The sequence below is a fragment of the Halteromyces radiatus genome (genome assembly GCF_025201355.1).
Source record: "Halteromyces radiatus strain CBS 162.75 chromosome Unknown BX664scaffold_2, whole genome shotgun sequence".
Lineage (NCBI taxonomy): Eukaryota > Fungi > Mucoromycota > Mucoromycetes > Mucorales > Cunninghamellaceae > Halteromyces > Halteromyces radiatus.
The window spans coordinates 2,628,550-2,647,500 of record NW_026251688.1 but is presented as its reverse complement, the minus strand read 5'-3'; the positions used below and the strand labels follow the sequence as shown (position 1 = coordinate 2,647,500).

The 18,951-nt window shown below is 34.0% G+C and overlaps 10 protein-coding genes across 10 annotated transcripts in view; 6 read left to right on the top strand and 4 right to left on the bottom strand.

Moving 5' to 3' along the window:
• Window positions 1-49, bottom strand: part of BX664DRAFT_325652 (Nup93/Nic96-domain-containing protein) — a 4,227-nt gene extending 4,178 nt beyond the window's left edge. Inside the window, exon 1 of the mRNA XM_051544070.1 lies at window positions 1-49. This exon is cut by the window's left edge and continues 342 nt beyond it. The gene's annotated coding sequence lies outside the window, so the exon portion shown is untranslated.
• Window positions 50-489: 440 nt separating this feature from the next.
• Window positions 490-1,545, bottom strand: BX664DRAFT_356411 (uncharacterized protein). The gene is made up of 2 exons (XM_051547882.1): window positions 1,315-1,545; window positions 490-1,217 (listed from the first exon to the last, which is right to left on the bottom strand). The coding sequence occupies exons 1-2, from the start codon at window positions 1,506-1,508 to the stop codon at window positions 647-649; spliced, it is 765 nt and encodes a 254-aa protein (XP_051403381.1). The 5' UTR covers window positions 1,509-1,545; the 3' UTR covers window positions 490-646.
• Window positions 1,546-1,717: 172 nt separating this feature from the next.
• On the top strand, window positions 1,718-2,942 carry BX664DRAFT_275691 (urease accessory protein UreD). Its single transcript, XM_051541298.1, has one exon. The coding sequence runs from the start codon at window positions 1,761-1,763 to the stop codon at window positions 2,799-2,801; it is 1,041 nt and encodes a 346-aa protein (XP_051403380.1). The 5' UTR covers window positions 1,718-1,760; the 3' UTR covers window positions 2,802-2,942.
• A 300-nt stretch (window positions 2,943-3,242) lies between these two features.
• Window positions 3,243-4,567, bottom strand: BX664DRAFT_258253 (DHHC palmitoyltransferase-domain-containing protein; the record flags this gene model as incomplete). Its single annotated transcript, XM_051540544.1, has 6 exons — window positions 3,243-3,356; window positions 3,442-3,524; window positions 3,708-3,743; window positions 3,807-4,002; window positions 4,095-4,203; window positions 4,278-4,567. The coding sequence occupies 6 exons, from the start codon at window positions 4,565-4,567 to the stop codon at window positions 3,243-3,245; spliced, it is 828 nt and encodes a 275-aa protein (XP_051403379.1).
• A 2,207-nt stretch (window positions 4,568-6,774) lies between these two features.
• On the top strand, window positions 6,775-9,160 carry BX664DRAFT_325647 (DNA glycosylase). The gene is made up of 8 exons (XM_051544069.1): window positions 6,775-7,096; window positions 7,181-7,234; window positions 7,318-7,404; window positions 7,519-8,026; window positions 8,137-8,197; window positions 8,265-8,305; window positions 8,403-8,501; window positions 8,597-9,160. The coding sequence occupies exons 1-8, from the start codon at window positions 6,803-6,805 to the stop codon at window positions 9,058-9,060; spliced, it is 1,608 nt and encodes a 535-aa protein (XP_051403378.1). The 5' UTR covers window positions 6,775-6,802; the 3' UTR covers window positions 9,061-9,160.
• A 294-nt stretch (window positions 9,161-9,454) lies between these two features.
• Window positions 9,455-10,680, top strand: BX664DRAFT_257818 (concanavalin A-like lectin/glucanase domain-containing protein; the record flags this gene model as incomplete). Its single annotated transcript, XM_051540522.1, has 5 exons — window positions 9,455-9,710; window positions 9,836-10,025; window positions 10,093-10,305; window positions 10,433-10,505; window positions 10,588-10,680. 5 exons carry the CDS (start codon window positions 9,455-9,457, stop codon window positions 10,678-10,680), a joined length of 825 nt encoding a protein of 274 aa, XP_051403377.1.
• Window positions 10,681-12,340: 1,660 nt separating this feature from the next.
• On the top strand, window positions 12,341-13,943 carry BX664DRAFT_325644 (uncharacterized protein). The gene is made up of 6 exons (XM_051544068.1): window positions 12,341-12,439; window positions 12,510-12,542; window positions 12,667-12,784; window positions 12,871-13,354; window positions 13,438-13,503; window positions 13,571-13,943. Exons 2-6 carry the CDS (start codon window positions 12,527-12,529, stop codon window positions 13,868-13,870), a joined length of 984 nt encoding a protein of 327 aa, XP_051403376.1. The 5' UTR covers window positions 12,341-12,439; window positions 12,510-12,526; the 3' UTR covers window positions 13,871-13,943.
• A 266-nt stretch (window positions 13,944-14,209) lies between these two features.
• BX664DRAFT_292495 (P-loop containing nucleoside triphosphate hydrolase protein) lies at window positions 14,210-17,022 on the top strand (the record flags this gene model as incomplete). The annotated part of the gene is made up of 5 exons (XM_051541993.1): window positions 14,210-14,255; window positions 14,396-14,546; window positions 14,659-15,004; window positions 15,090-15,225; window positions 15,315-17,022. The coding sequence occupies 5 exons, from the start codon at window positions 14,210-14,212 to the stop codon at window positions 16,610-16,612; spliced, it is 1,977 nt and encodes a 658-aa protein (XP_051403375.1). The 3' UTR covers window positions 16,613-17,022.
• Window positions 17,023-17,186: 164 nt separating this feature from the next.
• On the bottom strand, window positions 17,187-17,565 carry BX664DRAFT_370745 (uncharacterized protein; the record flags this gene model as incomplete). Its single annotated transcript, XM_051548645.1, has 1 exon — window positions 17,187-17,565. The coding sequence occupies exon 1, from the start codon at window positions 17,511-17,513 to the stop codon at window positions 17,187-17,189; it is 327 nt and encodes a 108-aa protein (XP_051403374.1). The 5' UTR covers window positions 17,514-17,565.
• An 804-nt stretch (window positions 17,566-18,369) lies between these two features.
• On the top strand, window positions 18,370-18,936 carry BX664DRAFT_325641 (DASH complex subunit Dad2-domain-containing protein). Its single transcript, XM_051544067.1, has 2 exons — window positions 18,370-18,649; window positions 18,723-18,936. Exons 1-2 carry the CDS (start codon window positions 18,472-18,474, stop codon window positions 18,851-18,853), a joined length of 309 nt encoding a protein of 102 aa, XP_051403373.1. The 5' UTR covers window positions 18,370-18,471; the 3' UTR covers window positions 18,854-18,936.
• The last annotated feature ends 15 nt before the right edge of the window (window positions 18,937-18,951 follow it).

Genomic DNA, 18,951 nt, shown 5'->3' with positions numbered 1-18,951 from the left:
TCTATAAGTCTAGTAAAATAATGGAAAGAAAAAGAAAATGGGTAGTGAAAAGGAACACAAGCGTGAAAATTGAATTGATATTCGCACTCAGCGGAAAGTCGTTCAAATTTGAGAAAAATCCAATGCAGTGGCTTGGTAGGCACCACCACTGACTTCCTTTTAATGTCATCCTATCAGTCTAGTCATGCATTGATGTCATGTAATGATGTTGCTATTTTATCAAAAATGAAAATTGTTATATGGATCATATTTAGTTATTAACTTATCATGACTGATTTCAGGCAATAACCATTTTTGTTCTGTCTATCTATCAATCTGAAAAAAAAACTGAATGATATGGATCATGATTTAAATTGTATTGTATTGAAGATTGTTTTATTATTATATACATGAAAAAGAATAAAATCAAGATCTAAATAGGACAAATGAGAGGAATAATGCAATGTTAATGATAACATACTATGAATGAGAAGTATATGTGTAAAAAAAAAAAAAAAAAAGGACATAGAGAGAGATGATGATGATAAGTAGAAAGGAAATACTTGGGAGACAAATAATAATAAAAGAATAAAACTAGACTACAAAACAAAAACTAATCATCAAAAGTGACAAAAAAAAAAAAGATCCAAATCAATCAATGAATCACCTATTTCTTGTTTTTCTTGGGTGTAGGTTCTGCACGACGGAAGATCAAAGCACCTCCACTCAAGTTAGCACTACCTTCAATAACAGCATTTGTCCGTTGTACTGATTTCCGTTGAAGCTTTTGATTTCGAACACTTTGAAGCTGAGCATTTGCCTTTGCCACTTTGGGTCGATTGTTAAGAACCTTGACAGTATATTCGCCCACCATACGTCCTTGTGCCGCCTTTTTTTGTTTTGCGCGTTGTGCTTTTAATTTGCGTTCGAGTCTTTCCTGTTCTTCAGCTTCCATCTGTTCAAAGTCAGCCATAGTCAAATGCGTTCGTTTGTTGCCAGTTGTTTCGTTATCTTCTTCATCGTTCAGCGCATCAAGAACTTCTTGTGGTAATCGTTTGCTGTCTTGTTCGTCACTGTCACTGCTGCTATGATCTTGTTCTTCCTCATCGCTGTGTTGTTTTAATTGTTCTTCCATTAACTTCTGCTGTTCCAATTTCTTTCCTCGTTTACTAGTCTGCTTTTGTTCCTTTAACAAAAGATCCCGTTGTCGTCTTTTTTCCTTTTCGATCTTTGCTTGTCTAAGAAAGGAAAAAAAAAAAGAAGTTATTTAGTTTGATACAATGACATATTGACAAATTATATATATATATATATATATATATATATATAACTTACTTTAGAGCTGCTTCCTTTTGAGCTTTGGCTTCATTTTGTGCTTTGGATCGGGATAAACTAATCGATACAGCTTCAGGAGCGGCATCATCGTCAGAATCAGAATCTTCCTGGAAGTCTACATGAGTGTCGACAGACTTGATATCTTTTTCTTCAAAACTAAACTCTTCATCAGAATCAAAGGTAATTTTGGGCATCAGAAGTGATTTAAATATATGATGATAAAAAGGGTATGCTGCACGAAAAAAAAAAGGAAAAGAAAAGAAAAAGAAATCAAAGCACAAAATGGAAAGAAAGAAAAAAAGCGCAGTGGCTTGGTTGCCTCAAAAGTCGGCGGGGTTCCACCGCTACCAAGTAGTTGGTTCTCCTCTTTTTTTTTTATCCCCTTATCTTTTTCCCTTTTTATCTCCTCTCAACTTTTAGAAATATATATATATTATATATATTATATGATACAAAGATTTTCAACAACAGCATCAGGTGAACCAGGTAGTGGCACACTTATTTGTCAATGTTATGACGATAAAACCAAGTTTTCAAGAATCCATGCACAATACCCACTCAAGTTTATACCCACACGCGGCCATGCTGAGCGTTTAGCTGTAGTATATATGATCAGTTATGGTGGTGGTATCGTCAGTGGCGATCGGTTCAATATATCGATTGATATCTTACCCAAGGCTATTCTACTACTATTGACTCAAGGCAATACAAAAGTATTCAAAGATCGGATTCATCAACGTCAATGGATGACATTACTTGCACAAAGGACACAACCCTCTTTACCTTTTCAACCTACTCTACCATCAACTCCAACTCCAACACCATCAAAGATAACAAGGGCAACACCAGAACAAACATCTATCCAATCTATCAGGGCAAAAGTATCAGCAGGAGGCATATTATTGATCATCCCGGATCCAGTGACTTCATTCGCCGAATCTTCTTTTACTTCACGACAGGAATTACAATTGGAAGACGATACTTCTCAGCTAGTACTCTTGGATTGGTTCACTAGTGGACGACATACACGAGGAGAAAATTGGGCATTTCATTATTATGCTAGTAGAATTGATATACGTGTGAAGGGACGTTTGGTGATCAAGGATCATATGGTATTAGAGGATGACAATACTCAACAAAAAGAAGAAACATCTTATGCAGCCAAGCTACGTCCTTATACTTGTTTCGCCACATTGATCATTATCGCTAACAAATCATCATCATTATCATCAGATCAATCGTCCTTGTATCAATCCATCAAAAGAATCATTCATCAAGCTGAGGAAATGCGAATGCTGCCACATGCTATGAAGGAACAACGCGATTTACTTTGGTCTGTCAGTCCTCTCTTGGATCAACGTGGTGTATTAGTACGCATTGCTGGTATGACTACTGAAATGGTACGGGATTTTGTCAAGCTGGAATGTCTGGGTCAAGGTTTGAAGGATATCGTTGGTGATGGCATGTTTGGCAAGATTTTGATGTAGTATGGTATAATATATAATGTAGTATAGATTTATTCAATGTCTGTTTTATATGATAGAAGCTATTTTTTTATTTATTATGTGAATTCAATAAAAATATCTACCTTCTTTTTCAAAAAAAAAAAAAAAAATGCCAACGATAAACTAGATATATATATATATATATATAGAGAGAGAGAGAGAGAGGGAGAGGAGATAGTTGGAAAGAAAGGAAAAAAAAAGTAAGAGACAGGAGGAGCCATGATCAGGGTATAAAATAGAAAGGAGTGGAAGTATAGAGTACAATAAAATGATCAATAGTAAGGAGTGTGAAACGCAACCGTTAAGATGGCTGGAATAGGAATAATCATGGTGATTCAACGAATTTTCGTCGACGTATATGACTATAATGAATCAGAAGAAAGTAATGATCAGTACATAAGCAGTTATTCAATGATGTTACTTTTACCTTTTCGGTTGAGGACGACAAAGGACTTGAAAGATATTCACAAATGGATTTTTCTTGCCATAAGGATTTGCATGCGCATGAGTTTGAGTATCATAGACGTTAGAGCGTAACTATATATGTATATCAAGAGAGAGAAAGAAAAAGAAGATCAATCAATCAAACGTACATGAAGTTCCTAATGGTATATATATTTACCTTTTCGTGTGTTGATAGGCCTTTCCATACCAAATGACAATGATATAAAGTTAAACCACCTACCATCCATAACAAAAAAAAACCTATAATGGCAAGAATGAAGCTAACAGGTGTTGTAGTGAATACAAGATCAAAGTTGATATCTGGTTGAATTTGTCGAGCAGCCAAAAAGATATGAAGAACACAGAATACAATTAAATATATAGCCATCAACGTGCAGGTCATGATAAATGTAAAGAAAGGTCGATAATTGCGTTTGCCAATACAATTGTTGAGCCAAATACAATGATGATCTTCATTTTCTATATATAAAATCTTGGATAAGTACATTCATTATATATTTGTTTTATTCTAATAAAGCTTACCAACACAGTTATCACATTGACGACAATGACTTGCTCTGGGAGGACGATAAATCTTGCATGTTGAACAATATTTGAGATTCCACATTTCATCTTTAATTTTCACGCAACGATCAGCAGGAAAAGGTTGTGTCCAAATAGAAGAATGATCATCAAAAGTTTCTAGAGTAGGTGTAGGATCAAGTCCACGAGGAATCACCTGTAAAATAAAAAAAAAAAAAGATCGGGTAGTGAGTATAGAATCATAATATAAAAAGCAGGGATGGAAAAGGAGAATTTTCTTTTTTTTACCCCAGGATCAGTCCAAGATGTTTTAAGCATGGAAACCATAGCAATGACAAAGAGATAAGCATACAAGATAGGAACTACAGGATGAATATTTGACCACAAAAAAGGACAACTAATAAAGATAAGTCAAAGATGTAAGATTAACAAAACAAAACAAAACAAAAAAGGATGAATCGTTTATCTTACGTAAAAATGCTAAACAAGACACTTGGAGCTATCACTAGGATCATAGCAATGATAAATGCCCAGTATGCTTTACTTGTCATGAATCTTCCTCCACAAAAGAATTTGCTATTTCCTGGAAATACTTGATAATTACGTTGTTGTTTTCTATTTTGTTGTTGTTGTTGTTGTTGTTGTTTTATGTCTACTTTGGAATCAATTAATTCTGTATGACGATTCTGTAGTTGTTGCCTTTCTTCTTCTCCTTCTTGTTGTTGTTGTTGTTGTTGCTGCAATTGGTCATGGTTATTCATATCGTTAGCATCCGTATCAGAAGTATCAGCGACACTAGTAGGTACAAATGATGTCATTGCAAAACTGTCGTTGTTTTTGTTGTCATTGGTATCCGGCTTGTACATTAGATTTTCTTCTTGTTGAGATTGTTGAACTAGTCCTGCAGACGTGTCGTTTGTGCTTGTAGACATGGTGGTAAGTCCAGAAGATGAAGGTAAAGTGTCAGTAGCATTTTTTGATTGATTGTTATTGGTTTGTTCAGGAAACGCTTTGAAATCAAACTGTTCGATAGAAGGGAATGTACGAGGAGTATTGCGTATGATATAACTGGAAGGTGTCAATGCCGAAGTTTGATGAGTACCAGTAATAATATTGCTAGTTGTAGTAATAGTAGAAGGTTGAATGCTTTCAAATGCGCTAAAAGAAGAATATTCAATCTCCTGACTTTCTTTGTCAGGTTCAAGATTCATGATGATGACAAGAGTGAGTGAATAGTGAAAGAGAAAGTGAAAGAGAAAGTGAAAGTGAAAGAATTGAATAAAAAAAAAAAAAAGATTGTGTAACTCACTAACAAAATTTGTACCCAGCCAAAAAAGAGTTCACCTTCGCCACAGACCAAAACGTCCCTGATTTCTATTCTGATTGCCAATCAACTTTGATCTATTACACGTCTTTCATTTTCTTTTCTCTTTTATTTCAAGGTGAACAAATAACTGATCTTTTAAAAGGTGAAGAAGAAGAAAAAGATACTTCTCGAATGAAAACGTGATGGAAAAAGGTTTCTTTGAAAAAAAGAAAATACCAATGTCTAAATAGACGAATCATAGTAAGTTTATATTGATGATAATCAACTAAGAGTATTCATACTACTAGTATAAAGATAGTATAGATAGCGTAGATATATTTGGAGTACTTTCACAATCAAACTTGATGATTATCATGATCCATCATTGTCTATGAAGATACTGACCAGGTTCAATATGGGATGATCCCTCTACTTGCATCCAAGTTAGACTCTTTTTTTTAAAAATACAAAGGTTAGTCAAATGACATGATCATCTTTATTCATAATATGATATGTATGTGGGGGTTATTGAAAAAAAAAAGAAATAATAGTATTACACATGATCATCATCAACATATCGTAAACTCTTTTTTTTTTCCAAAGTTTTGCAGTGATCGGTTAAGCGGAAAATGAAAATAGCCTTATTTGTACCTTTTTTTGGATTTTAAGTATAGATAGGTACTCAGGGATTATTTCGAATCATAGGAAAGCAAGCTATCTTACTTTATTTTATTCAAATAGATGATGGGTCATTTATTTTTTTTTTTCTTAGCCATGTCTACAAGCGATGAAAAAAAAAAAAGAGATGTATCAACGACTTATTGATCAATTACCAAAACATCATCTCTACTTATTGCTTTATCTTTTGGATTTATTAGCTTTATTCAAAAATCAACAACATTTAGCTCGGATGTATGTATTTTTACACCTGGTTTACTATTGGATTATAGGAAAACATTAAACCCAATACATCATAAAATATCACAAGGAATTATTGAATTTTTAATTCAACATCAATTTGAATTTGTATTACGCGTTGACACTAGTAGTAACAACAACCATGCATCAACAAAGGACACCATCTTTATTATTTTCCACTGTTTCTTCTAATTCATCCATAACAGATCGGCCTATTTTGAGTTTTTTTTCTCACCATCTCTTTCGCCATCTCCTTATATTACAACTACCATGGACTCTAATATAAACCCAACAAATGATCAAGAGGAAAATGAAAAAAAAAGTTGATGAGAGCTAAAACTCTTATGATCAAAACTGATTGCTTTGGTTCTCATGATCCGTTCCAAGTCATACCTGTTACTGTACATTGAAACCATCATCATCATCATCATCATCATCATCATCTCTACAGTACGTATTTATCACTATTACTTAGTTTATTGATCACTATCATTATCCATCTAGTTACCCCTAAAAAATTGTACTGTCCTTGCTTTTGTCATATGGGTATAGTGTCAATTTTATTTTATTATTTTATACAAGAATATGATAGACAAAATATGAATAAAGTATCCACATATTATATATCATTTACGAAGAGGCATTGATTCCAAAATAGGTAATGCTGGGTTTGGAATCCCCTAAGGAAAAAAAAAAAAAAAAAAAAAAAAAAAAAAAGAGAGACGCGGTCATTCTTTCCTTTTTCTTTCACTCCAACATACCTCGACACTATATGACAGTAACAACATTGGATTCAGCAAAGAAAATACGATCTGGAAAAAGAACCAAGACAGCTTCAATGGGATCTAAAACCTCTAGCAGTAATGCACCTTCTATTCATCCTATAGAACCTATCAGCATAGAAGACTGTGTTGCAAGTCGAAGATTGATCCATAACACAGCATATCATCAATTTAACGCCTTTGAAATCGAACAGATCCAAAACAATTTACTGAAATGGTACGATGCTGAGCAAAGAACAAACATGCCTTGGCGTAAACCAACAAGATCAGATCTTGATAGAAAGGTAAAAATTGAAAGCGTTGTCTTTTTCATGTATATTATTGATTAACATTAATACCATTACTATATGTTATATGGTATATTCTAGGCTTTAGGACAACGCGCTTATGAAGTTTGGGTTAGTGAAATCATGTTACAACAGGTACGTATTTTATGACTTTGGGACAAAAAAAAGAAAAAAAGAAAAAAAGACCTAACTAATGCATTATCTTTATATTTTCATAGACACAAGTTGCGACAGTGATCGATTATTATAATAGATGGATGACTGCCTTTCCCAGTATATTTGATTTAGCAGCTGCTGACATAGAAGTAAGTCAAGGTTAACATGCGATATATAGGAATCATTATAAAAAATGGTTGGTAGTTTTGACTGATAGGACATCATTATCATTTTTTTTTTTTTTTGAATTCTTTATATTATAGCAAGTCAATACATTGTGGGCTGGATTAGGATATTACTCTAGGGCCAAACGACTATGGGAAGGTGCGAAAAAGGTAGTAAAGGAATTTGATGGAATATTACCGAATAATGCAAAGGACTTGGAAAAGCACATACCTGGAGTTGGACCATATACGGCGGGTGCGATTGCTTCAATTGTATTTGGTCAACAAACTAGTTTGGTTGATGGTAATGTGATCCGAGTATTAGCTCGATTACGATCTATTGGTGCTGATATGAAAAAGGCAAACGTTATAGAACTCTTTTGGCAAATCGCGACAACATTGGTACCAAGTGAAAGACCAGGCGACTTCAATCAAGCTTTGATGGAATTAGGCGCTAGAATATGTTCTCCTCAAAATCCCAACTGTGATGGCTGTCCGATACAAACTCAATGCTCTGCCTTGGTCCAATTACGATTACACGGTGAATTACTATCCAAAGATGGTGGATTCTGGAATCAGAAAGAAACAGCTGCATTGATAGAACACGGTAACAACTTACAAGAAGAAAAGACAAAAAAGGAAACAATATTCGATTTTAACTTGATTTATTTTTTATTATTATTATTATTACTATTTCTGTTATTATTATGATTATAGATTGTAAATATTGTCCTGCTATTACCAAAGATTTGGATCATGATGAATACTCTGTTACAAGGTTAGCTCATATAAATCAGAACTTACTATTATCAGAATGACAGCTTATAATTTTTTTTTTATTTTAGGTACCCAGTCAAGGCAGACAAAAAACCTCCGAGGGATGAAGGTAAGAAAAAGAAAAGAAACCTAGGTTTGTATTATTATCTTACACTGACGAAAATTCATATAAATGTATTATCCCCCCCTTTTTTTTTTATCTTTAGAATGTGCTGTATCTATAGTGGAGAAAATACCTTGTGAAGGGACTGATGATGGACTATCAGAGGGTTCTTTATATTTGATATCCAGACGACCAGATAAAGGTAAATTCGATATGATACATACAGAAGACTGGTGGTAGATGATTTAAACTCTTTCTTGTCTTTTTTTTTTTTATTTATTTATTTTATTTCGCTAGGACTTTTGGCTGGCCTTTGGGAATTCCCTAGTTTGGAACTAGACAACAAACAAACCACTTATGAACAACGATCTACATTGTCATCAACGTTTTTGAAGAATCAATACAATTTAGACCTGATGGATGGAACATTGGATGTGAAGAAACAGGATTTGGGAAACGTGGTACATCTTTTCTCACACATTCGAAAGGTATATCATATTGAATGGATCTCCATATCATCATCCATTTTGAAACAAACATCAACGGAACAAACGAAATGGATCACAATGGATGAATTGAAGACAGCACCAATTCCTACCGGACTGAAAAAGGCAATCAAGTTACTAGAAAAGGCTCAAGGTAGATCATCATCATCATCATCATCATCGAGATTCGGCAATAACAACAATAAGCGGAAACAACCTCCTTCGTCTTCCGGTTCCAAGAATATTACATCCTTTTTCCAAAAACGGGCAAGATGATTTATTCTTCCTTTTACTATATTAGTGTATTGATTGATGTTTCTCCTTTATGTATATACTTGTTTGCTTGTGTATTAGTAGTAGTATAGTGTTTTTGATAATGATATTACTATTGTTTTACTCTATGAAATAAAATCCTTTTTTTTTTTGTTCCATTTGACCCATTTTTTTCTTCTTCTTCTTCTTTTCTTTTCCTTTGAACTGAACATAAACTTCAATGAAAAAAGCTCGTGTCTTTACTGCTTTCTTGTTTTTCTCTTATAGCTTCATTGCTCTGGCTCATCCGCAATCGCATCCGTTTGACTTGTCAGATTATGAGATATTTGACCGTGATGCAACTACAGCAATAGATCAAGACATAGATAATGAAGCTCTTGATGAATCTAATGTCATGATGCCTTTGATCTCTTCTCTACAACGAAATAGTAGTGATCCTAGACTACATTCATCCCGCTTTCCTTCTGTTCCACAAACGATTCGCAATGCTGCATTGACTGACTGTATTAACTATAATACAGATTTCTCGGTAGAAAATGACGGTTGGGTTCCATTTGATACAGAAGGTGAAACTTTTCATCGCGTAAGCAATGGCTTGCAATTGGATTTACTTGCTCCTAGTGAAAATATGAGACTTATTGAAGAGGGTACAAGTATGTAAAAAAAAAAAAAAAAAAAAAAAAAAAAAGATCATCATCCACTTTTTTAAACTGCTCACAATTTTTTTTTCTTTTTCTTTTCTTTTCTTTTTTTTTTTCTTTTTTTTTTTTTTTTTTAGATCTACCTTACAATAAGCTTTCAGCAAAAGGTGCTACTTTTGCTTCGTCTTATTATATGCTTTATGGAAATGTCTCTGCTACAATCAGATCTTCTCCAGTGGGTGGTTCAATCACAGCTTTTATTCTTATGTCTGATACAGGTGATGAAATTGATTTCGAATTTTTAGGGGGTGATCCACATACGGTCCAGTAAGTAAATTATTTAAACTAACAGATATGATTATATTCTTACTAATTCTACCTTCTCCATTTTGAGAACTAATTTCTTCTATGCTGGAGAAGAACTATTTACAATAAATGGGGGACTACATCCAGTACCAGGTGCCGCCGTATTTGATGACTTCCATACTTATACACTTGATTGGAGACCTGAACGTATGCAATGGTTGGTTGATGGTCAAGTGGTTCGTACCAAGGAAAAGAAGGATACTTGCCAAATGGGTGTTTGTAAATATCCATCTAGCCCTGCGTAAGTTTATGTCAAACATCTCCTCTCAATCATATTTTTTTTTTTTTTTTTTTTTGAATACTAATACAAAAATCATGATGGTGATGTTTCTTTTTTTTTTTTTTTAAAAAAAATAATTATCTCATAGTCGAGTTCAATTTGGATTATGGGATAGTAGCTTTGATGCAGGCACGGCACAATGGGCAAAGGGACCAATAGATGTAAGCCAAAAAAAAAAAAAAAAAAAAAAAAAAAAAGGTGGTAGATGATTAAATTGAATATCTTTCTGATTGCTTATTTTAGTGGTGGAGTAACCGTGGACTCAGTGCATCTGCGTTAATCAATCATATTCAAGTGAAATGTGATCCTGAATACAACTCAATCTATGTCTATTAATATTGTCACAATGATGATGCTAGATATAAATAGCTTTATTAAAAAGAATTTGTCTTTCAAAATAATAATAATAATAATAAAAAAGAAAAGAGTACATGGATTATTTTTTTTACTAGTCATCACTTAAAAGTTTTTCTCCTTCGGAAGTTTTCTTTGATTATCCTTTCCTTTACTTTTATTTTTTTTTATGGAAAATGTTCACTAGAATGTTTGAGGTGAAAAAAAAAGGAACCATCTGCATTTTTACAATTTGATTCAATTATTCTTTTTTTTTTTTTTTTTTGTTTGCCTTTCTTCTTTTCTTTTCCTCTATCTCCCTCTCTCTCTCTTTTTTTTTTTTTATATTGTAATGCATTCCATTATGGAGGTCGTTAATGCGGATCATCATCGAGCACGAGGAACATATCCATCTTCTACTACAACTTCAAAACAAAATAGTGGCAATCAATTCAATAAACGTTTATGGAATTTACAAAGTATTACTGGTGGCCAACAATGGAGAAAGGTTGGGCCCTTACATGTAGAAACATTGGAAAATGATGATGTCAAAAATATTTCATTTGCCAATGCAATCAATCGTCAGACACCATCCAAGATGACTAGTTCTATCACTGATCCTGCATTACTGAGCCATCACCATTCAATGATAAAGGAAGATGATCACGACAATAGACGTGGTATACGGAGAAAAGCAGCAAACGGATTGAAACGTATCATCACCCATTTTTCTTTATCCGACACTAACTCCTTGGTAGAGACTCCTGGGTTATCATCTAATATTTCACATCATCATCGTCATCAACAAGCTCCACAAGATGTTCAAGAAAATGAAATGAATGTTGATGATGATAATCAACATAATGGATCATCTGATGATACTTCTTCCTTGCATACTTTTAGTACGGTATCAGATGTCAATGCAATTCAGGCACCATTGGAAATTGATCATGTCGTCACACCTATAGAACAACAAAAGCAACAACATCGTCGATCAATGTCGCATCCTACCTCATTAAAAGTAACTGATCTTGCATCACTAGCTGATCGATCATTACCTCCGTTACCAAATACAGATACAGAAATAACAACGGCTACAAAGGAAACAACAACAAAGCTTACTGCAATTGATGAATATAATCATCTCAAGACGATGATGCATCAGGCACATGTAGAACAAAAGTTTCGTCAGGCTGTGAATTGGTTAGGAAAGCCATTTCATAAACTATTATCTACACCTATGATATCCACAATGACTACTTCTATTTCATCTGCTACTTCCTCTGTCTCTCCTTTAGTGATTCAAGCTGATCAATCACATCAACTTGAGTCTGCTTGTCGTCCACACTCTTCTCGTACCACTTCATCTTCTTCCATTTCAGTCACTGCTGATGCAGCAGCAGCAGCTATGCTTCTTACCCATTATGATTCTAATCTTGCTCAAGTCAATCGTAGTTCATATGATTCTCTTGCTAGTCAGGAGGATCAACAGAATTTGCCATGGGTACAAGAAAGGTAACTTTTTTTTTTTTATGGTTTCATACACCGCGTCTATGCTTAAAATTCACCTGAATTTTTTTTTTTCATTTTTCTTCTTCTTTTTTTTTTTTTTCTTTTCTTCCTTTTCTTTTCCTTTTCCTTTTCTTTTTCTTTTTTATTTTATTATATATATATATATTCGCTACAAATAGTAGTCAAGCCAATGGAAATGGTCTTGATCTTAACTTCCGATTCACCAGAAAGAAAGTACTACGTTGTCGAGGTAACTACTATATTACTATTCATTCATTACGAAACTGGATTGTCTCATCTTCTTTATTTATATTCTCTAGTTATTCAAATCACAAATATGGCGTCTTCCAAAGGTAATTAACAAAAGGAAAAGAAAAAGTCACAAAAGGGAATGATAAAGATGCTAATACACGTACATACATACACACACTCTCTCTTTTTCTTTATTACCTCCTGGGTATCTTTCTGTATTGAAAGAATATCAATATGAACTCTTTGTACAATTGAATGACATTACACAAGCTTCACAAACCGGCTCCTTGAAGAAGATTGCAAAAGGTATTAGTGCTGCCAGTCCAAAAGAATCCTTCTCATTGTAAGTAACAAAACATATATATTCTTTTTATTACTCTGCTAATTTTGGGTTTTTTGTATATATGAACATTGTATTTTTCTTGACAGTGAAGTAGATAGTCCTTTTACTTTGACCTTTACCTTATGTGCCAAACCTATTTATAGTGGATTTTCAAGAATGAAGACATTTATGTCCAAAATGGATCTTTCTCATCACGTTACTGATCATCAAGGACTCAAATCAACCATATCTGATAACCACGAAATTCAATACGATCATCCTCCTCCATTGGAAGCATCCATGCCTGTAGTTGGATCAACCTGCTTACTCTCAGGGAATCGATTTGAAGCGTTTAGTGGTAAAGGACTTTCTCGATACACATTGACTCGACCAATCAGTGAAAAACAGCTCAAGGATTTACACGACATGGACTTGGAATTGATGGTTGCTTTTCAATTGGAAGATGCAGTGTCACCTACGCATACCTATATGTCTGGATTATGGACTGGGGAATTGGACTTTGATGCTGCTTTGGCAACTTGTAATCAGGGCGATTATCTGACTTTTTATGTACGAGGCAAGCAATTTCCTGTAAGCAACTGTTAAAAGAGGAAAAAAATGATGCTCGTTGATTGGAAATCTAACAAACGTATTTCTTTTTTTTCTTTGGATAGACCTGGACAAGATACTGGATTACTTTGGAACAAGGCCAATTATATCTTCGACACTTGTCCTATGAGGTAAATGAAATAAAAAAAGTTTTTCTTTTGATATGTTTAATTAATTGATATATGTTGTGTTGAATAGCACAAGGAACCTGTTGAATCGATACCTCTAAGTCAGTTAGAATCTGTTTGCAAACCTTGGGAAGACATTCAAGAACAAGTTTACTTTGGACGAAAACATGGTATTGTACTGAAATTCACTCAAGATCATATCCGAATGGAACAAGTGATTCTGGAGGAAGGTGAATGCATAGGTGGATATATGTATTTGTTTGCTGATAGTCCAAAAAAGGCAGCTTTATGGCGAACCGTGCTTAGTGCTTATGCTACGGCAGATTATGTGACTCCAAATGCTAGTATCAATGCTCGTTATCTATGGTGAATCCCTCTTTCTTTTCAGTTTATACTCTTTTTTTTTAGTTTTTAGGATGTTTTTATTTATTTATTTATTTATTTATCATTATTCTTATCTTTTTTTTTTTATTTGATTGATTGATCTCATATACATACATAACCCTTCCTTTCTTTCTTTGCTTGATTGGTCAATATCTTTACCCAATAAAAACTCAGTTCCGCAGTAGAGGAGCCTCTTTGGTGGCTTGATGTTTTATTTTTGAAAAAAAAAAAACTCCTACTTTCCCCTTTTTTTTTTCTTTCTTTTCTTTTTTTTTTTCTTTTTTCTTTTTCTTTTTTTTTTTCTTTTTCTTCTTCTTTATTAAATATGAGCAATGGATCTTACAACAATGGTAGCTTAGATCAGCAATTCGGTAAGTTGGAAAAAGAAAATGGTTATTATATCAACATTATTTTGTACCCCTTTAAAACTTTGAAACATATAATTGCCTTTTTGATTCAAATGATGATGATGATGATGATATTCACAGATATTTCGTTTCTTTTTTTATAGCTGGTATGGGCATTAACGAAAATCGCTCCAATGGTCGAGCACCTCCTTCTCGATATGTTCCTCCTCATTTGAGAAACAGTCAAGGTACCAATGGTTCTGCTAATAGTGGCTGGTCTGACTGGAACTCTGGCAACGATCGTTCTCAATCTGGGTAAGGAAAAAGGAGAGAAAAAAAAAAAGGATATTGACAAAGAAAAGACTAACCAATATTTTCTTTTTTTTTTTTCTCCCTAAACACTCTTCTTCTATTATAAATTGAATAGTGGTTATCAACGTGGTGGTGGATGGAATTCTTCTTACTCTGATCGTGGTGCTGGTGGACATCATCGATCCAACTTTTATGAACGTGGTTCGTATGGTGGCGGTGGCGGTGGTTATCGTAACAACTATCGCCAAAATGACAATGGTGGATATCAACGTCGTGATGATTCTCAAGGTTATTGGAAAGAAGGTGTTCATCATGTTGGCAATCGCAACCCTCGTACTGAGAAGGATCTCTTTGGTTCTGCTGATGATTCTGATCGTCAACATACTGGTATCAACTTTGAAAAATATGATGATATTCCCGTTGAAGCTAGCGGTGATGGATGTCCTGAACCTGTGACCACTGTAAGTAAAAAAAAAAAAAAAAAAGAAAAAAAGAAAAGAAAATATGAAAAGATTGACTGATGGCTTATTTTTAACTTAAATCTAGTTTACTAATCCTCCTTTGGACGCTCATCTTTTGAGTAACATTGAATTGGCAAGATATACTACTCCTACTCCTGTCCAAAAATACTCTATTCCTATTGTTGGTGCTGGTAGAGATTTGATGGCTTGTGCTCAAACTGGTAAGCAATATTTAATATTAATTATTTCGTATTCTCATTTTTTTTTTAAAAAAAAATAATAATAACAATAATAATAATTTATTTTATAGGTTCTGGTAAAACTGGTGGTTTCTTGTTCCCTGTTCTTTCTGAATTGTTCTTAAAGGGTCCTTTGGCTTTACCTGAAGATCCTCATGCTGGTTACCGTGGTCGCAAGGCTTATCCTACAGTCTTGATTCTTGCCCCTACTCGTGAATTGGTATCTCAAATCTTTGATGAAGCCAAGAAGTTTGCTTATCGTTCTTGGGTTCGTCCTGCTGTTGTATATGGTGGTGCTGACATTGGTGCTCAATTACGTCAAATTGATCGTGGATGTGATCTTTTGGTGGCTACTCCTGGTCGTCTTGTGGACTTGATTGAACGTGCACGTATCTCTCTTGCCAATATTCGTTATTTGGTCCTTGATGAAGCTGATCGCATGTTAGATATGGGTTTCGAACCTCAAATCCGTCGTATTGTTGAAAAGGAAGATATGACAAGTGTTCAAGACCGTGTTACTCTCATGTTCTCCGCCACTTTCCCTCGTGATATCCAATATCTTGCTCGCGACTTTTTGAAGGATTACATCTTTTTGTCTGTGGGTCGTGTTGGTTCTACTTCTGAAAACATTACTCAAAAGGTGGAATATGTTGAAGATGAAGACAAGCGTTCAGTGTTACTCGACATTTTGCATTCTACTGAAGTATCTGGTCTTACTTTGATCTTTGTGGAAACTAAACGTATGGCTGATGCACTCTCTGACTTTTTGTTGGGTCACAACTTCCCTGCTACTGCTATCCATGGTGATCGTACTCAACGTGAACGTGAACGTGCTCTTGATTCTTTCCGATCTGGTCGTACTCCTATCATGGTTGCTACTGCTGTTGCTGCTCGTGGTCTTGATATTGCCAATGTATCTCATGTTATCTCTTACGATTTACCTACAGATATTGATGATTATGTCCACCGTATCGGTCGTACCGGTCGTGCAGGTAACACTGGTCTCGCTACTGCCTTCTTCAACCGCAACAACAAGAACATTGTCAACGACTTTATCGATATCTTGAAAGAAGCCAATCAAGAAGTACCTGGTTTCTTGGAATCTGTTGCTCGTGAAACTAGATCTGCTGGTCGTGGTGGACGTGGCGGTTATGGTCGTGGACGTGGTGGTGGTGGTTCATTTGGTGGCCGTGATTTCCGTAAATACAACAATAATGGTGGTAATGATTATTCTCGAGGTAATGACTTTGGTGGTTACAATAACGGTTACAACAATTATCCTCCTTTGGGTGCTACTGGGGGCCGTCCTTCTTATACTCCTCGTGGTGATGTTCCTATGCAATATCAGAACAAGACCAGTTGGTTCTAAACCCTTCTTTAACAAATTATTGGACAAGAACGACAAAGCATACTTTGGAAAATAGACTACTACTACTACTTTACAATCTTCTCTTTCACTTATTCTCACATTCACTCTTATCATCGTCCTATCATACGCCTCTTTTATATTAGGTATATTCCCCCTGTCGTTTATTTTCTTTTTACTTTTTTTTTTATTTATATATACATATCTTTATCATCTGCATTTCATTTTTTTTTCATGCATTTTTTTTTATTATTCTTATACATTAGTTAGTCTCTTGTTAATGTTAGTCTTTTATATATATATTTAGAAAATAGAAATTGGAAGAAAAAAAAAGTACGCATTAGTAATTTTTTTTTCTACGCTCCCCCCTGACAGGATTTTATACATTTTATTCTTTTTTTTTTTACAAGTAGTTTATATTCCTTTTTTTTTTTTTTTTTCCTTCTTGTTTACAATATTATCCAATAAATAAAAAAAGAAAAGATCTTTATCATTAAAACATCAAAGAAATCGTCCTATTTTTATTATTATACTTTTCATTTAGGGAGCAAAAAAAAAAAAAAAAAAATCATTCAGTTTAGTCTCCCATACAGATTATAAAATTGGATGTAAATTCATTACTACCATCGCCACCACGTTTGATTTCTGTGCCAGAGTTAAACATGATGGGTTCCAAGGTGGTTTCAGGGACGGATTGACATTCACTGTCATCATACAGGTTGCATGCGCTGACTGCTTCAAATTTGATCGAGCTCAAATGCTCATTATGGAGTGGATTGGAAGTGCATATACCATATGGAAGTTCTTGATTATGACCATCATCATACAATAATGTTATTCCTGCTGCCATGCTTGATGGAAGTCTACTACCTATCATGATTAACGTCCATAGAAATAATCTCATTGCTATTATTGATATAATCTAGTAGTAAGATGGATGCAGAGGTAAAAAAAAAAAATATATGTTGAGTGATGATTAGCTAAAAGGAAAAAAAAAAAAGGAATAAGAGACAGATAATCGTGATGATCATGATTTATATCGGAATACGATGAATTGAGATGAATGAGGGGCATAGTGATTGTTCAACTTTTTTTTTTTTCGGATGTCACCATTTTGTTTCTTTTTTTTTTCAAGTTGGAAGGCGAAGGAGACGAAGGAGGTTGTTTTTTGAGTTAGGGAGGGAAGGAAGGATAATCTACCCATGGACGGTACATATATATACATAAAGGATGATATCGGCATGCTGCCGTGTCAATAAGTGAGCGTCGACCCTTTTTTTTTTTTTATTGATTGAACATTGAGTTTCATGCACGCTCTGTTTGAGTCGAAAATATTTTATAGGGAGGAAAGAACATTTACTTAGTTTTTATACACTCAGTAGAATAAACCTTGATGAATGACTATTCCTTTTTTCTATTTTATTATAGTTATTATTAATATTATTATTCTCGATCACGTTCCAAGAGATAACCGACCATTAAAGTTTTTTTTTTTTTTTCATAATGATAATATAAGGAGAACTGATTAAGTGGATTCTATGGATTTATCGTCATCCCCATCTGTAGTCAATTATCATCCTTATTGCAACCAAAATATTAACAATCAATCATCTTTTATCCATCATAGCAAGCAATCATCATCATCTATTTACTTTTATTTAATATAATGGTTATTATTTATTTCAAAAAAAAAAAAAAAAAGTATAAATATGCGGTATTTCAATACCTTTTTTTTTTTTTTCATTCAAACAAAAACGTATCTTTCTTTTTCTTTTTTCTTTTTTCTTTTTGACAATTAAACCATTTTATACCCCACTTATTCAATCAACAAAGCGAACGTTTTATCATTTAAGAAAAATAAGATGAATGAAGAGATGAACTCACGGCAACGAACAACTCATACAACGAAACTGGAAACACTACGAGAAAAGAAGGCTGAATTGGAAGAATTAACGCGGATCAAGGATCTAAGTACACAACTTGTATCCCACTTTGAAAGTTTGGCGAAGAATGTACAAGAACTATCCAATGGTGCTCGAGGTAATAGAAACATAAAGGACGAAATGTTTTAAAAATAAAGATTGATTTATTTATTTTTTTTTATTCTTATAAGGTGTTGCTACCGTGTTAAGTAATTGGGATCCAGTGTTTAGGACGATGGGATTGATGAATACTGAAACTAGACCAAATCCCAAGAATCCTACAATAGTGAACTTACCCATAGCTTCTGATCGTTCTCAATAGATATCGAATTATTGTGTGTATATATATCTTTTCTTTTTTTTTTTTTTCTTCATAGCCGGGATTTGAAATCCTGCTACGAGCGAATAAAAATTTTATTT